At 44.5% G+C, this 16,966-nt stretch overlaps 1 protein-coding gene across 1 annotated transcript in view; it reads right to left on the bottom strand.

The window, feature by feature from the left end:
* Positions 1-16,966, bottom strand: part of IFNGR1 (interferon gamma receptor 1) — an 84,036-nt gene that overhangs the window by 28,649 nt on the left and 38,421 nt on the right. The window contains exon 4 of the mRNA XM_077486778.1: positions 7,022-7,176. Coding sequence (XP_077342904.1) covers positions 7,022-7,176 — 155 coding nt within the window. The remainder of the gene's footprint in view (positions 1-7,021; positions 7,177-16,966) is intronic.

Here is a 16,966-nt window from a genome sequence, read left to right as displayed (position 1 = left end):
GTAGACTATAAGTGCTGGGGGATAAGAATTTTAACAAATAGTTTACTGGGGAAAGTCTATTTTATTGTGCTCTATGTTCTAAGCTAAAAAATGCTAATGGATTTAATACTACTTTCAAACAAAACATTTCCAGTATACAATGTTTACTCAATTTACTCAAATATACTGTATATAAAATAGAATCCTGCATAACCCCAGTCAGTCTTGGTCAATCTAGAGACAAGGCTAAATATAGATACCATAGTTACGACTGTTACTTTGACATTTTTCAATACAAAATTGTTGAAATCAGGAATAGGATTGTTCAAGCTATTCTCAGAAATAATGGGATTTTTGTACTCACCGTAACAACCTTTTCTCTGAAGTTTATTGACGGACACAGCTCCTTTAATTCTTGACCTTAGGGTTATCAAGCCACCTTCAGGAGAGGATTAGGCAGAACATGTAACACATGTAAAAACAGCAAGACTGCACACCACCACCTGTATCTGGTCCCTCTGGCTATAACCCCTCACCCTGCTTCCTGCAGCTCAGTTCATCAAAAAGCAGTACAAACATAAAAAGGAGGGGTGGGTGATGCGTCCATCAATGAATTTCAGAGAAAATGATTTTACAGTGAGTACAAAAATCCCATTATCTTTTTCGTTCATTTATGGACACAGCTCCTTTAATTCTTGACCTTCGGGACGTCCCCGAGCAGTGTCAAAAAACGAGGGGTGGAAACAGCAAAACTAAATTCACCCACAACAAAAGGAACACCTCAACAGAGGAGTTGCCATCTTAAACGTCCGCCATCAAAACCAGCGTCCAACTTATCCATCAAAAGATGCGTCTACAACAAACTTGTAACTTAACCACTTCCCACCCGGCCAATGCGTATATACGGCCGGGTGGGAGCCGCCTGCTCCTGATAGGACGTTTGGGAACGTCATTCAGGAGCAGCGGGATCGCGCGCGCGCGCGCCCGCGCAGCGGCGCGATCCCGATGTGCTCGTGTCACCCGGACACGGCACATCTCAGATCGGCAGGAGGGCTCTGTGATTGGCCCTCCTGATCACATGACGGCCGTGTCCAATCACGGCCGTCATGTGATGTAAACAAACAGCCGGTTGCTAGGCAATCGGCTCTCCTCTCCTCACACGGAAGTCACCGCTGAGGAGAAGAGAGCAGATCGCTGCAGCCGGCTGATGATCAGTGAGTATGGGCTGCTTTTTACAGCTTTTTACTCACTGATCATCAGTGTAGTGTACACACACAACACACCACACAGTACAAACACAGTCCCCACATATGTCCCCAAAACACACATGTCCCCAAAACATACATGTCCCCAAATAATAAAAACACATGTCCCTAATAATAAAAACATGTCCCCCACATATGTCCCACTAAAATCACATGTCCCAATGATTATCTGCACACATATGTACGTGATCACCTGCACACATATGTACATGATCATTTGCGTACATATGTCCGTGATCACACAAACCAATTATTATACACTTAACAGAATTTTTTTTACCAAAAACATGTAGCAGAATACATTTTGGCTTAAATTTATGACAAAATTTGATTTTATTGGATTTCTTTTCAAATAGAAAAAAGAAAATATAGTTTTTTTTCCAAATTTCCGCTATTTTTGCGCTTATATCGCAAAAAAAAAAAAAACGGAGTCGTGAATAAATAACACCAAAATAAAGCTCTATTTGTGCGAAAAAAATGATAACAATTTCATTTGGGTACAGTGTAGCATGACCACGCAATTGTCACTGAAAGAGCGAGAGCGCTGAAAGCTGAAAATTGGGCTGGGAAGGAAGGGGGTGAAAGTGCCCTGTATTGTAGTGGTTAAAGAAAGTGTAAACTGCAAACTTACACAGCCGCCTGCAAAACCTTGCGGCCAAAGCAAGCATCCGAACATGCGCTTACGTCAACTTTGTAGAATTTAGTTAAAGTGTGAACGGACGACCAAGTTGCTTGATGAACACAGATGCTTGATGTCAGAAAGCCCAGGAGGTTCCAATTGCCCTGGTGGAATGAGCCGTGACAGGAAAAGGGGGCACCCGCCCCTTTAAGGCATAGGCCTGAACCACGATCTGTCTGATCCACCAAGAAATGGTGGACGACGACACCACTAGACCTTTTTTCGGACCAGCCACCAAGACATAGATTCTGACTTCTGGAAGGGAGCCGTAGCAGACAGATACACCCGTAGAGCCCAGACCACATCCAGGGAATGTAAGGCAACCTCTTTCGGGTGTGTCGGCTTAGGACATAAGGATTGTAACACAATGTCCTCATTTAGATGGAATGCCAAAGCCACCTTTGGAACGAAAGAGGGCTGTGGACGTAGCATCGCCTTATCCTTGTAGGTGACCAGGTAGGGAGACTTGCATGACAAGACCGCCAACTGAGAAAACCTCCTGGCAGATGTAATAACCCTTTCTCAGAAAGTAGTCTTTCTAGTGGCTAACAAGGGAATCTCCCTAAGGTTTTCAAACAACGGTTTTTGAATCGCTGATAGGTCCAGGTTCAGATCCCACGGGGGTAGCGGTGGTCGAACCAGAGGGACTATGTGTCAAACTCCTTGCACAAAAGTACTCACCAATGAGTGAGTCGCCAAGAGATGTTGGAAAAAGAAAGCCAAGGCTGATATCTGTCCTTTCATGGTGCTTAAGGCAAGTTTCTGATCCACTCCTCGCTGCAAAAACAGCAGGATCCTGGAAACTGAGTATGTGCGCGGACACCACCCCATCTCCTCACACATGGAGATGTAAGCCTTCCACGTACGATGGTAAATCTTTTAAGAAGATGACTTCCATGCCCTCAGCATAGTGGAAATTACAGAGTCTGACAGACCTCGGTCTCTTAGTACCTGGTTTTCAACAGCCATGCAGTTAAAACCTGCGACGGTAAAGCAGGATGAAGTATTGGACCTTGCGATAGAAGGTCTTCTTGCCCCGGCAGCCACCAGTCGTACTAGGTCAACGTACCAAGGACGTCGAGGCCAATCTGGATCAATCAGAATTACTGGAATCCCCTCGGCCTCCACTTCTGCGCAGCCGATAATGCCCCATGGAGCCACCAACACGGCTGCCCAGGGGTCTCTTGTTCTGGACACAAACCTCTGCACCTTCCGATTGAGCCAAGAGGTCCACGTCTGGTGTGCCCCACCTTACGCAAAGAAGCCAGAAGACATCCGCATGCAATGACCATTCCCCTGGGCCCAGCATCTGACGACTTAGGTAGTCTGCAGCTTGTCCGAAGGGAGAAAAACTCTCACTTCTGAGGAGTCCAACAGTAAGCCCAGGTACTTCATGTGGTGAGTCGGCACTAACACCAACTTCTTTAGGTTCAGCACCCAACCAAACTCCCAGATAGTCTGCATGGTGATCGCTACATCCTCCCTTAATTCTGAGGCAGAAGCTGCTATCAGAAGGAGGTCATCTAGGTAACCCACTATTGCGATCCCACGTTGCCTTAACAGCGCCAGAATTGGAGATAACACTTTGGTAAAGACGGGGGGGGGGGGGGGCTGATGCCAGGCCAAAAGGGAGAGCCACAAACTGGTAGTGCTCTTCCCCGACTGCAAATCTCAGAAACCTCTGATGCCTGAGGCAAATGGGTACATGTAAGTACGCGTCCTGGATATCCAAGGACGCCAGGAAGTCCCCCTGATGGAGTGCAGTGACCACAGAGCGAACTGATTCCATCCTGAACCTTTGCACTTTAACAATGCTGTTGAGGGCCTTCAAGTCCAGGATTGGACGTACCCCTTCCTTTTTGGGGACTCTAAACAGATTGGAGTAGAATCCCTGAAGCCTTTCCAGTGTCGGTACAGGTACTATCATCCCGCGCAGTAGCAGGTACTACCCCGAACAGGGCTTCCCGACGAGCCGGAAGCAGAGGTAGGTTGGAGGGAAAAAAATCTGTTTGTGGACAAGAAAGAATCTTGTATCTTGTATCCCGATGAAACCAGTTTACAGACACATTGGTCGGACAGTAGAGAGGTTCACCGAGCTGCAAACTTCCGAAGACGACTCCCCACCCGAGAGTTGGGCGGGGGCAAACCTTCATACGGGGGGGGGCGCTTTTGTCATTCAGCAGGCACCTTGTCGGACTGGGAATGCTTACCTGCTGACCCGGATGGGCGAAAAAGTAGTTTCTGAGCGGAAAAAGAGGGCCCTTGCCTACGGCGTGGCTCCTTACCCTTCCTGGACTGTGGGAGCAACGTGCTCTTGCCACCGGTAACATTTTTAATAATGCCATCCAGCGAAGCTCCAAAAAGCCTCTCACCTTGGAAGGGCAAACCCGCTAGTGCTTTTTTAGATGCCTGGTCAGCAGACCAGCATTTCAGCCAAATCAGGCACTGTAGCACCCCTGCTGATACTGATGCTCTAGAGAGCAGGAGGACCGTATCCAGGGCCGCATCACAGACATAATTAAGACCATGCACCAACTGGTCTGCCAGCTCTAGGGAGACCAGGGGAGACTGTTGCTTCTCCAATTCACGGTGCAACAACTTTACTCATTCAGTAAGCGTCTGCGACACCAAGGGTCCTTGAAAGCAGGAGTGCCTTCTACCGGAATTGTGGTTACTTCATTTAACCTGGATACCAGGGGGTCAACGACCGGAGGAGATGTCTATTTTTTCAGAAGGCTCTCCTCAAAGGGGTAACACACCGCCATTCTTCTTGGGACTGAAAAGGCCCACTGCGGACTTCCCCATCCCTTGTAGATGAACTTATCAAAATAAGTCAAATACGGAAACACCTTATGGCGCATACACACGATCGGAATTTTGGTCGGAAAAAGCAGTGATGGTTTTCCCGACGGAATTCCAATACGATTTCGCTCAAACTGTCTTGCATACACACAGTCACACCAAATTGTGACCTTCAAGAACACGGTGATGTACAACGGGACTAGAAAAAGGAAGTTCAATACCCAGTAGCCAATAGCTTCCATCTCCTATTTGAATCTGAGCATGCGTGAGTTTTTGCGCAACGGAATTGCATATACACGAATGGAATTTCTAATTTAGTTTTTCCTTCAGAAAAATGGGGAACATGCTCTCAAATTTTTGCTGGCGGGAATTCGGCCAGCTAAATTCCGATGGAGCATACACACGGTCGCATTTTCCGATGATGGGCTCTCATCGGTCTTTTGCTAGCCGAAATTCCAATCGTGTGTACGCAGCATTAGGCGTGTAGGCCGGTTTGCGGGACCAAAAAGGGACCGCCGCTGCTGCATCCTGTATCTTCAGGGTATCCCACACAGCTGTGATAAGTGCTCCTACTACCTTTTCCTGCGCTAGAGTCAGAGTCATTCTCACTGTCCGAACGGTCCTAGTTCGCATCCTCTGACACGTCAGAACAGGGGCCGCCAGTCACCGCGGGAACCAAGTCTGAATCAGAGCTCTCCCCAGAAGACGGGGGGCACGCCACTTCCACCCTGGCAACAAAGGTCTCCAAGACCGCCGACAAAGCGCCCATAGGCACCGCATTTTTTGCAGGTGAGCCGGTTGCAAAAGCAGGGATGTCTGGGGAAGAAGCACCAACTTCTGATGCCATGCTGTCCCTCACTCATCCACCCTCCTAGCTGCTCACAGACTGAGGGGCCCCTCTGCAGGACTCATCACCTTGACCGAGTGCTGCGCTGTGCTGCCGCTGACCGTTCTCCCCTGTTTCAGTCACAAAGTGCTCAGAATGAAAACCGCTCTGTTATGAGGTACACAGACCCAGCACTAGAGGTAAAAACTCGCTGAGGCTACAAGAAAATGGCTACCGGCCATACTTAACACAAAAATCACCAAGAAAATGGCCACCGAACCTTCTAGAAAATGGCTGACAGCCCATACACTGCATAAGACTACAGGAAAATGGCCCTGCCTCAGAAAAATGGCAGCGCGGCGGACTCTCCTGAGGTAAATTTACTCAGGCACCTCATAGCAAAGAAAAAAAAGGGACAGAAAAGTAAAAACGGACCCTAACAGCCAGCGCAGCCCCCTGCCAAAGCCTGGAGCTCCCCCGGCCTAGGTAAATACCTCATGCCCAGTCACACAGTGGCCCTAGCAGGGGGAGGAGGGAATGAAGGATAGGGAGAGAGGAAAGGGAGAGTGATAGACCCCCTAGTCGACCTCCCAGGGAATGCCCAGCTGCTCTATCCTGCTGTGGCAGGGAGAGCCGTACTTACCCTTCCTGTTGGGATTGCTGGACGCATTCTACCACAGACCCATCACCCGAGCAATACGGGGTGGCTGTTGGCCATGGCACACTGTGACACGGAGAGCAGTAGCCCGGTGATATGTGTGCCCGGAGCATATAGCTCACCGGCCGCCCCTGGAGCAGAAGGGGCATGTTGTGGCCGACCCTGAGCGTAGTTAGGGTCTGCTCACGCCCGATGGCCAGGCTGGGGAGACTACAAGGATCTATATTATCCAGCCCGTCACCCAGACGGCTGTTGATTGTAGATCACACGATCAAAAATGGTAGGAATAATGAAAAAATCCCAGGACCGCCCCTTGGGTGGCGGTGTGCAGTCTTGCTGTTTTTACATGTGTTACACGTTCTGCCTAGTCCTCTCCTGAAGGTGGCATGCTAATCCTAAAGTCAAGAATTAAAGGAGCTGTGTCCGTCAATGATCAAAAGAGAAAAAGCATTTGGTATACACTACATTACCAAAAGTATTGGGACGTCTGCCTTTACACGCACATTAACTTTAATTGCATCCTAGTCTTACTCCGTAGGGTTCAATATTGAGTTGGCTCACAGTTTGCAGCTTTAACAGCTTCAACTCTTCTGGGAAGGTTGTCCACAAGGTTTAGTGGTGCATCTATGGGAATGTTTGGCTATTCTTCTAAAAGCACATTTGGTGTTAACTGCTGATCTAATCTCAAATTATACTATGGTATTACAATGAATATTGTTATTTCTGTATTGTTCTATTGTCCAAATGTTGCAGCCATCCTTATTGCAAACAGCATTCTCACATAAAAAAAATAGAAAAAATAAATGGTCTACCTTAGTATTATTTCTATTGCTTCCATAGTATACTATGTAATTAAGATGTTCAAGTTCAAATATTTCATTAGACCATACTTTCGGGTGAATAATCTCAATCTCAACGATATTCTCTTCTCTCTTGAGTACTTTTAACTCTGGAGGACCAATAATTCCTAAAAAGACAACATTATAATAACCTTATTCAAAGTAGACACCATATGTAGTACATGGGGTTCCTACCCACTAGAAGCAACTATGTTAAAGATTATGTAGACCCAACATTTCATATTCCTGATATGTACCTGCTGTGCTATGTAGGAGAGCACAGCATGGTAAATTCTCTAGCTGTGCTGGGAACTCAGGGTGCTCTCCTCCAATGATTAGACTTGTCCAGACACATCCCCCTGCACAACCACACAGCCTTTCACTGGGAAGATATCAGTGTTTCTCTTCCCCCATCTCTCTATTCAGCTAAGAACAGAGGGAAAGTGATCACTTATAATAAAAAGGGGGAAAGGATATTTATAATGTTTCTATATACTGTATATATAGTAAGGGGGTTACAATCACTTTAACCTTAACCTGATTGAAAGTTATACTAAAGTTACCATGGCTACCTTTGATCATTTCCAACACTGCAAGTAATAACCTAGGTAGCACTATTTTTACACACTCTGAAGCCTATTGGTAAGCGTTTGTTAACCCCCCCCCCCCCCCCCCCACAAAAAAACGATCCTGTTCCTCTAAAGCATGTTATACAGCATAGTGCTTGTGCTGGATAATTGCTCCCCCCTCCCCCCATAGCACACTGAAATACCCGTCTGATCCTGGCTGGCTATGTCCACCCCCCTGTTAACTGACCACAGTATATCAGGGCTGCTGAGCTCCTGGCACTGTGGTCAGTTTACATGATTCCTTCATCCGTAGCCCTGCTCTCCTGTGTCTGTCTCCTCTATTCTCCTCCTCTGTCCTTCCCCCTCCCCTCTTTGCCTGTCTGCGTTTCAGTCCCAACCCTCCCACACACACTCTTGCTGCTCTCATATTTCATATAAAATCATCCCATTCACACTGTAATATACCAATAAGTGTCCCTGTGTCTGTGTTATGTAAAAAATATACTTATCTGTATCAGCGCGGCTCCCAGCAATCAGCCGACGCACGTCGCTCTCTCTCTCCTCTCTGGCTGATGTCAGCGGGAGTGCTGGTGCCCACCCACTGGAACTGTGAGCCAGAAAGTGAAGAGAGCTGAAGAGTCAGCTGAGAGCTGTGCTGATATAGATACAAATAAGCATATTTTTTTACATAACACAGGCACAGGGACATTTATTGGTATATTAGAACGTGGATGGGATGATTTTATATTAGTGGGTTAACAACCACTTTATAGGGCCGAGCCTTCACTTTATCGGTGAGAAAAAATGCAGTCTCAATAGAGAAAATCTGTAGAATAGAAAATAATCCACACAGTATTACATTTAAAAGTCCATATATTGAAAAGTAGGAACAAGATACCGCTAGTGAACCATTAAACTTAATGTATTCACCAGACAAGAACATTAATACATTATACAGTCCTCATATCATATCTCAGTGAGGGGATGCTGCAAGAACTTACAATTTCAGTCCTTTTCCTGAAAAATTGTAGATATTAGGAAAGTGGATGCCCTCTGACTAAGGATTCACTTTCCTCTATCTCTCCATAATTAAAAATTGGAAAAAAAAACTCATTACAGAATTAAAGATCAATATATACACAAAATAGGCAGAGTAATTATCACATCACTACATAAACATTAAAACCATCTTGAATGCTTGATGTACCTCAGATGATGCATACTGTATTGTAAATGTACAAAGGCTTATAATGCCTTGAAAAATCATTCATATCCCTTGAAATGTTCCACATTTTGTCATGTTACAACCAAAATTCTTAATGTATTTTGTTGGAATTTTAGGTGATGGACCAACACAAAGTGGCACATAATTGTGAAGTGGAAGGAAAATGAATAAATGCTTTACAATTTTTTTTACAAATAAATATGTGAAAAGTGTGGCGTGCATTTGTATCCAGCCCCCCTGAGTCAATACTTTGTAGAACCACCTTTTGCTGCAATTACAGCTGCAAGTCTTTTTGGGATGTCTCTACCAGCTTTGCACATCTAGAGAGTGACATTTGTGCCCATTCTATGCAAAATAGCTCAAACTCTGTCAGATTGGATGGGGAGCATCTGTGAACAGCAATTTTTAAGTCTTGCCACAGAATTGCAATTGGATTTAGGTCTGGACTTTGACTGGACCATTCTAACACATGAATATGCTTTGATCAAAACTATTCCATTGTAACTCTGGCTGTATGTTTAGGGTTGTTGTCCTGCTGGAAGGTACACCACCGCTCAAGTCTTTTACAGACTCTAACAGGTTTTCTTCTAAGATGGCCCTGTATTTAGCCCCTTCCATCTTACCATCAACTCTGATCACCTTCCCTGTCCCTGCTAAAGACAGGCATCCCCAGAACATGATGCTGCCATCACCATGTTTCAAAAGTTCAATTTTGGTCTCATTGGACCAGAGCACCTTCTTCCACGTGTTTGCTGTGTCCCCCACATGGCTTCTCGCAAAATGCAAATGGGATTTCTTATGGCTTTCTTTCAACAATGGGTTTCTTCTTGCCACTCTTCCATAAAGGCCACATTTGTGGAGTGCACGACTAAGTTGTCCTGTGGACAGATTCTCCCACCTGAGCTGTGGATCTCTGCAGCTTATCCAGAGTTACCATAAGCCTCATGGCTGCTTCTCTAATTAATGCTCTCCTTGCCCGGCCTCTCAGTTTAGGTGGATGGCCATGTTCATTTTCAGATGATGGCTTGAACAATGCTCAGTGAGATGTTCAAAGGTTGGGATATTTTTTTATAACTTAACTCTGTTGTAACTACCTCTCACCCACTGTATCGACAGATGATGATGGGCAGGGTGCTCTGTTGTTCTGGGACCATGTCATATGACGCCGCCCCAGTATCACCACGCTTGCGCGCCCACAGGGGCATGCAAGGTGGTGTTTGCCGGCGCGCTGTGTCACTGGGACATGGCACAACCCCAATCTCCAATGACGTGGCTCTTTACCCAATGTAATCAGCTGTATATTAGTGCCTCCTCATCAGTGCCCTTCACTGCAGTGTCATCAGTGCAGCCTCATCAGCCCACATTAGTGAAGGAGATAAATTTACAAAATTTTCTGACAGAAACTAAGCCCTTGTACACACGGTCAGACATTCCGATGGAAAATGTCCCTCCCATCGGACCGTATTGTCGCACAATCCGACCATGTGTGGGCTCCATTGGACTTTTTCCGTCGGAATGTCCGACCAACAAAGTTTGAGAGCTGGATATAAAATTTTCCGACAACATGATCTGATGCGCGTCAATTCTGATCGCGTGTAGCGTAGTCCGACGGACTCAAAATAAATTTTGAGACGGAAGCGCTCGGTCAGGTAAAACTAACGTTCATAATCGATATAGCACATTCGTCACGATGCAATGTTAAAAATTCTTTAATGCAGCGCATTCTCTTTTTCTTTATAATGCTACAAGAATAACCCTTTCATGACTAAGCCTATTTTTGGAATTTGGTGTTTACAAGTTAACCCCTTCCCGCCGAGCGTACGCAGATATGCGTACTCGGCTTCCGGGGGGTATACCGGGATGATGCCCGCACCTGCAGGCATCATCCCGGTACCGTCTTTTACAGCGGGCGATTGGCTATCCAGCCATAACAACCGATGCGGCTAAAAGCCGCTCGGCTGTTATGCCGGAGGAGCGGGAGGGGACGTCCCCCCCTCCCGCCGCTGTTACCGGTGCTCCCGCTCGATCGGGAGCACCGATTGCGTGTCCGATGGCTCCGGCCGCTGGGGAGGAACTGGAACGAAGCCGTAATCGGCTTCGTTCCAGTCTCCTCATAGTAAACACGGAAGCGACGTCATGACGTCACTTCCCGTTTACTCGGCTGCCAATGGCGCCGGTTTTAAAAAAATATCCGGTATTCAGAATCGCCGTTTTCGGCGATCTGAATACACTGAAGTGTAAAGGAGGGGTGGGGGGTCTTTTAGACCCCCGATCCCTCCATAAAGAGTACCTGTCACCACCTATTACTGTCACAAGGGATGTTTACATTCCTTGTGACAGCAATAAAAGTGATCAAAATTTTATTTTTTTTTTTAAACAATTTAGTAATTTTAAAATAAATAAAAAAAAAATGTTTAAAGCGCCCGCCGTCCCCGCGAGCTCGCAAAGCAAAGAAAACGCATACGGAAGTCGCGCCCGCGTATGTAAACGGTGTTCAAATCACACATGTGAGGTATCGCCGCGATCGTCAGAGCGAGAGCAATAATTCTAGCACTAGACCTCCTCTGTAACGCTAACCTGGTAACCGTAAAAAATGTTTAAAGCGTCGCCTATTGAGATTTTTAGGTACCGTACTTTGTCGTCAATCCACAAGTGCGTGCAATTATAAAGTGTGACATGTTTGGTATCTATTTACTCGGCGTAACATTATCTTTCACATTATGCAAAAAAAATGGGATAATTTTACTGTTTTTTTTTTTTTTTTTAATTAATGAAAGTGTACCTTTTCCCAAAAAGTTGCATTTAAAACACCGCTGCGCAAATACCGTGTGACATAAAATATTGCAACAATCGCCGTTTTATTCTCTAGAGTCTCTGTTAAAAAAATATATATAATGTTTGGGGGTTCCAAGTAATTTTCTAGTAGAAAATATGGATTTTAACTTGTAAAGACCAAATTCCAAAAACAGGCTTAGTCATGAAAGGGTTAAAATCCATATTTTTTGCTAGAAAATTACTTGGAACCCCCAAACATTATATATATTTTTTTAGCAGAGGCTCTAGAGAATAAAACGGCGATTGTTCCAATATTTTATGTCACACGGTATTTGCGCAGTGGTGTTTTAAACGCAACTTTTTGGGAAAAGGGACACTTTCATGAATAAAAAAAAAAACAAAACAGTAAAATTAGCCCAATTTTTTTGCGTAATGTGAAAGATAATGTTACGCCGAGTAAATAGATACCAAACATGTCACACTTTATAATTGCGCGCACTTGTAGATTGACGACAAAGTACGGTACCTAAAAATCTCAATAGGCGACGCTTTAAAAAATGTTTACGGTTACCAGGTTAGCGTTACAGAGGAGGTCTACTGCTAGAATTATTGCTCTCGCTCTGACGATCGCGGCGATACCTCACATGTGTGATTTGAACACCGTTTACATACGCGGGCGCGACTTCCGTATGCGTTTTCTTTGCTTCACGAGCTCGCGGGGACGGCGGGCGCTTTGAAAAATTTTTTTTTATTCTTTTATTTATTTTATTTATTTATTTATTTATTTATTTTAAAATGACTAAATTGTTTTTAAAAAAAAATATATAATTTGATCACTTTTATTGCTGTCACAAGGAATGTAAACATCCCTTGTGACAGTAATAGGTGGTGACAGGTACTCTTTATGGAGGGATCGGGGGTCTAAAAGACCCCCCACCCCTCCTTTACACTTCAATGTATTCAGATCGCCGAAAACGGCGATTCTGAATACCGGATAATTTTTAGGTACCGTACTTTGTCGTCAATCTACAAGTGCGCGCAATTATAAAGTGTGACATGTTTGGTATCTATTTACTCGGCGTAACATTATCTTTCACATTACGCAAAAAAATTGGGCTAATTTTACTGTTTTGTTTTTTTTTTTATTCATGAAAGTGTCCCTTTTCCCAAAAAGTTGCGTTTAAAACACCACTGCGCAAATACCGTGTGACATAAAATATTGGAACAATCGCCGTTTTATTCTCTAGAGCCTCTGCTAAAAAAATATATATAATGTTTGGGGGTTCCAAGTAATTTTCTAGCAAAAAATATGGATTTTAACCCTTTCATGACTAAGCCTGTTTTTGGAATTTGGTCTTTACAAGTTAAAATCCATATTTTCTACTAGAAAATTACTTGGAACCCCCAAACATTATATATATTTTTTTAACAGAGACTCTAGAGAATAAAACGGCGATTGTTGCAATATTTTATGTCACACGGTATTTGCGCAGCGGTGTTTTAAATGCAACTTTTTGGGAAAAGGTACACTTTCATTAATTAAAAAAAAAAAAAAAAACAGTAAAATTATCCCATTTTTTTTGCATAATGTGAAAGATAATGTTACGCCGAGTAAATAGATACCAAACATGTCACACTTTATAATTGCACGCACTTGTGGATTGACGACAAAGTACGGTACCTAAAAATCTCAATAGGCGACGCTTTAAACATTTTTTACGGTTACCAGGTTAGCGTTACAGAGGAGGTCTAGTGCTAGAATTATTGCTCTCGCTCTGACGATCGCGGCGATACCTCACATGTGTGATTTGAACACCGTTTACATACGCGGGCGCGACTTCCGTATGCGTTTTCTTTGCTTTGCGAGCTCGCGGGGACGGCGGGCGCTTTAAACATTTTTTTTTTATTTATTTTAAAATTACTAAATTGTTTAAAAAAAAAAAAAAAATTTTGATCACTTTTATTGCTGTCACAAGGAATGTAAACATCCCTTGTGACAGTAATAGGTGGTGACAGGTACTCTTTATGGAGGGATCGGGGGTCTAAAAGACCCCCCACCCCTCCTTTACACTTCAGTGTATTCAGATCGCCGAAAACGGCGATTCTGAATACCGGATATTTTTTTAAAACCGGCGCCATTGGCAGCCGAGTAAACGGGAAGTGACGTCATGACGTCGCTTCCGTGTTTACGCAAAAAAGGATGGGAATTTTGGGACTTTAAATGAAGCACAAGTATGTGCCTCCATCCCGGTAATCGGTACGTAATAGAGGGAGTTTGGGACTTTAAAATGAAGCACTAGGATAATGGAGGTACCGTATATACTCGAGTATAAGCCGAGATTTTCAGCCTCTTTTTTGAGGCTGAAAGTGCCCCCCTCGGCTTATACTCGAGTCATCGCTGTCTGCCCGCTCGATCAGCGTGTCGAGCAGACAGACAGCGGCCATTCTATGATTCAAAAGCCGCGCCTCCGGCTCCGCCTTCGCCTGTGATAGGCGGAACACTGAATTTCCCAGCAGCCTGTGTTCCGCCTATCACGGACGTCGTATCATCCTCGTCCGTAGTACGAGGATGATACGACGTCCGTGATAGGCGGAACACAGGCTGCTGGGAAATTCAGTGTTCCGCCTATCACAGGCGAAGGAGGAGGCGCGGCTTTTGAATTTTACAATGGCCGCCAACGAAGAGGGCACGGGACGGAGGCAAGGCAAGGCACGGCACGGCACGGGACGGGACGGGACGAAGGCAAGGCACGACACGGGACGGAGGCTCGGGACAAAGGCTCGGGACACAGGTAGGCTGGACACACACACACACACACACACACACACACACACACGGATGGAGACACACACACACGGATGGATGGATGGATGGAGACACACACACACACAGGGATGGATGGATACACACACACACAGGGATGGATGGATGGATGGAGACACACACACACAGGGATGGATGGATGGATGGAGACACACACACACAGGGATGGATGGATGGATGGATGGAGACACACACACACAGGGATGGATGGATGGATGGACACACACACACACAGGGATGGATGGACGGACACACAGGGATGGACGGACACACAGGGATGGACGGACACACAGGGATGGACGGACACACAGGGATGGACGGACACACACACAGGGATGGACAGGCATGTCTCACCCTCGGCTTATACACGAGTCAATAAGTTTGCCAGTTTTTTGGGGGGTAAATTGGGGGCCTCGGCTTATATTCGGGTCGGCCTATACTCGAGTATATACGGTAGGTTTTAACCAAATTGAAAAAAATATATATAATTTTTTATTGATTGTTCAGTAACAGATCATAAAAAATAATAAAGATCGAATTCATAAAGTATATAGGCATAAGTACAGTAGAAGCATGATATATAGTATTCACATATAGTAGCACATAGTAGTAATAAATAAAATAATTGGGTAATATGGCATGGTAGTGCCTATGACAGCAAAACCGACATCAGCAAGTACATCCACATAATACATATGCATCCACTAGATGTAAAACAAAAAGAAATTTAGTATGTAGTTAAAAAAGTAAATTCATAACAAATTCATAAAGTATATAGGCGTAAGTACAGTAGAAGCATGATATATAGTATTCACATATAGCAGCACATAGTAGTAGTAATTAAATAATTGGGTAATATGGCATGGTAGTGCCTATGACAGCAAAACCGACATCAGCAAGTACATCCACATAATAGATATGCATCCACTAGATGTAAAACAAAAATAAATTTAGTATATAGTTAAAAAAGTAAATTCATAATAAAATAAATATAGTTCCATATAAAGTATAACTGGGACATCATTTCAAAAGCTCGACACGTTTCGTGGGTGTCTCCCCACTCATCAGGAGCTGATGCGACCAAAAAATTCCTATGGAATAGAATAAAGAATAATATAATATACTAACCATATAAATAAAAATAAATTTATGGGGATTTAATGCGTGTAAATGGTTAGCCAGGGCAGACTCACCAATCCGGATGGAAAGTGCAGTGTGCGGCAGTGGGCGTAGGGTGGGCCATGGGCAAGATCCCTCCCCGGGAACTGAGGCGGCATAGACATGGATGCGATATCAGGCGAAACCAAAAAGATACAGCAGTGTTGAAGAGTATCAGATATGGAATGTGTGGCAATTGTTGAAAACATATCTAAAAACAAAATGTTAATAGTATGTATGATTAATGAAAATAATGTGATGCAAAAGTAATTGAAAATTGATAGTGACCCTCAAAGAGTACAGAGAGAGTGCTGGCCATCAGCCAAGTATATACTATGTAGTAAGTATATGCAGATGAATGTAAACAGTGAATGGTGTGCAAAAATTAAAGAAATGTAATAGTGTAAAAAGAAAGTGTGAGTGTGCAGTTTAACAAAAAGTGAAGAAAATTGATGAAGGGGTGTACATAGACCATGATAGACAAGGAGAGTGACAGAATTACCAGTCAGCAAGAAAAGGTGTGAGTAGTAGGAGAAAAAAGATTTTTCACCTAAACATCACTCCTAAAACACCAGCAGACAAGATATTAGGATGAGAGATCCGTCCAGCCGGCGTCCTGCCAATAAGGTCTGCAGACACCGGTCAGGGCGGCTCTGATAATAAAGGCCCCTTTAACTATCCACAGCTGATACTGATTGCACAACCAGCATGGAGAGAAAAAAATAAATAAATAAATAAATAAATAAATATAAGGTAAACTTTAATGATAGTAATATTTATAAAAGCTAGTATAGTGGCTTGAGACAAAAGGTAGTAACCATGAGCATAGGCAGGGTCAAGTACAATCAGAACAGAGATGAAGTGTGAGTAAAAGGAGAAAAGAGATTTTTCACCTAAACATCGCTCCTAAAAAACAACACCAGCAGACAAGACGGCCAGTGTGTGCAGACTCCATGCAGAGACCAGCCGCACACACAGCTATCTCCGAGTGGGGTTTAAATATGCCGCCAACGCCACGTGCGTGAAACATAGGGGGAGGAGCCACACCTAACCTGGATAAAAAAAACAGCGACAGGCGCGCCAGATCCCCCCCAATAGAGACACGGAGACGAGAATCACTAAAACGTCGGCATGATGACGTCAAAGGTGACGTCACATGCACGACGTAGGACGCGTGGCGCCGATGCGCAAAGTAGAGTCCACCCGAACCTCCCAATCAGATGTGAGTACATAGGAAGAACAGACTGGTCCAGAAGTCCAAGAAACCCGCAACAGCAGCTGATGACATCTATGTCCCCAGGCTGTGGTCATACAAGAGCCTACATCTTCCGTCAGACCAGACTGAACCCAGGTCATCACTCTCTGGT

Source organism: Lithobates pipiens, unplaced genomic scaffold, assembly GCF_037356315.1.
Source record: "Lithobates pipiens isolate NorthernLeopardFrog02 unplaced genomic scaffold, aLitPip1_a1.2 Scaffold_18, whole genome shotgun sequence".
Taxonomy (NCBI): domain Eukaryota; kingdom Metazoa; phylum Chordata; class Amphibia; order Anura; family Ranidae; genus Lithobates; species Lithobates pipiens.
The sequence above is the reverse complement of the archived record's forward strand: the minus strand, read 5'-3'. Positions and strand labels throughout refer to the sequence as shown.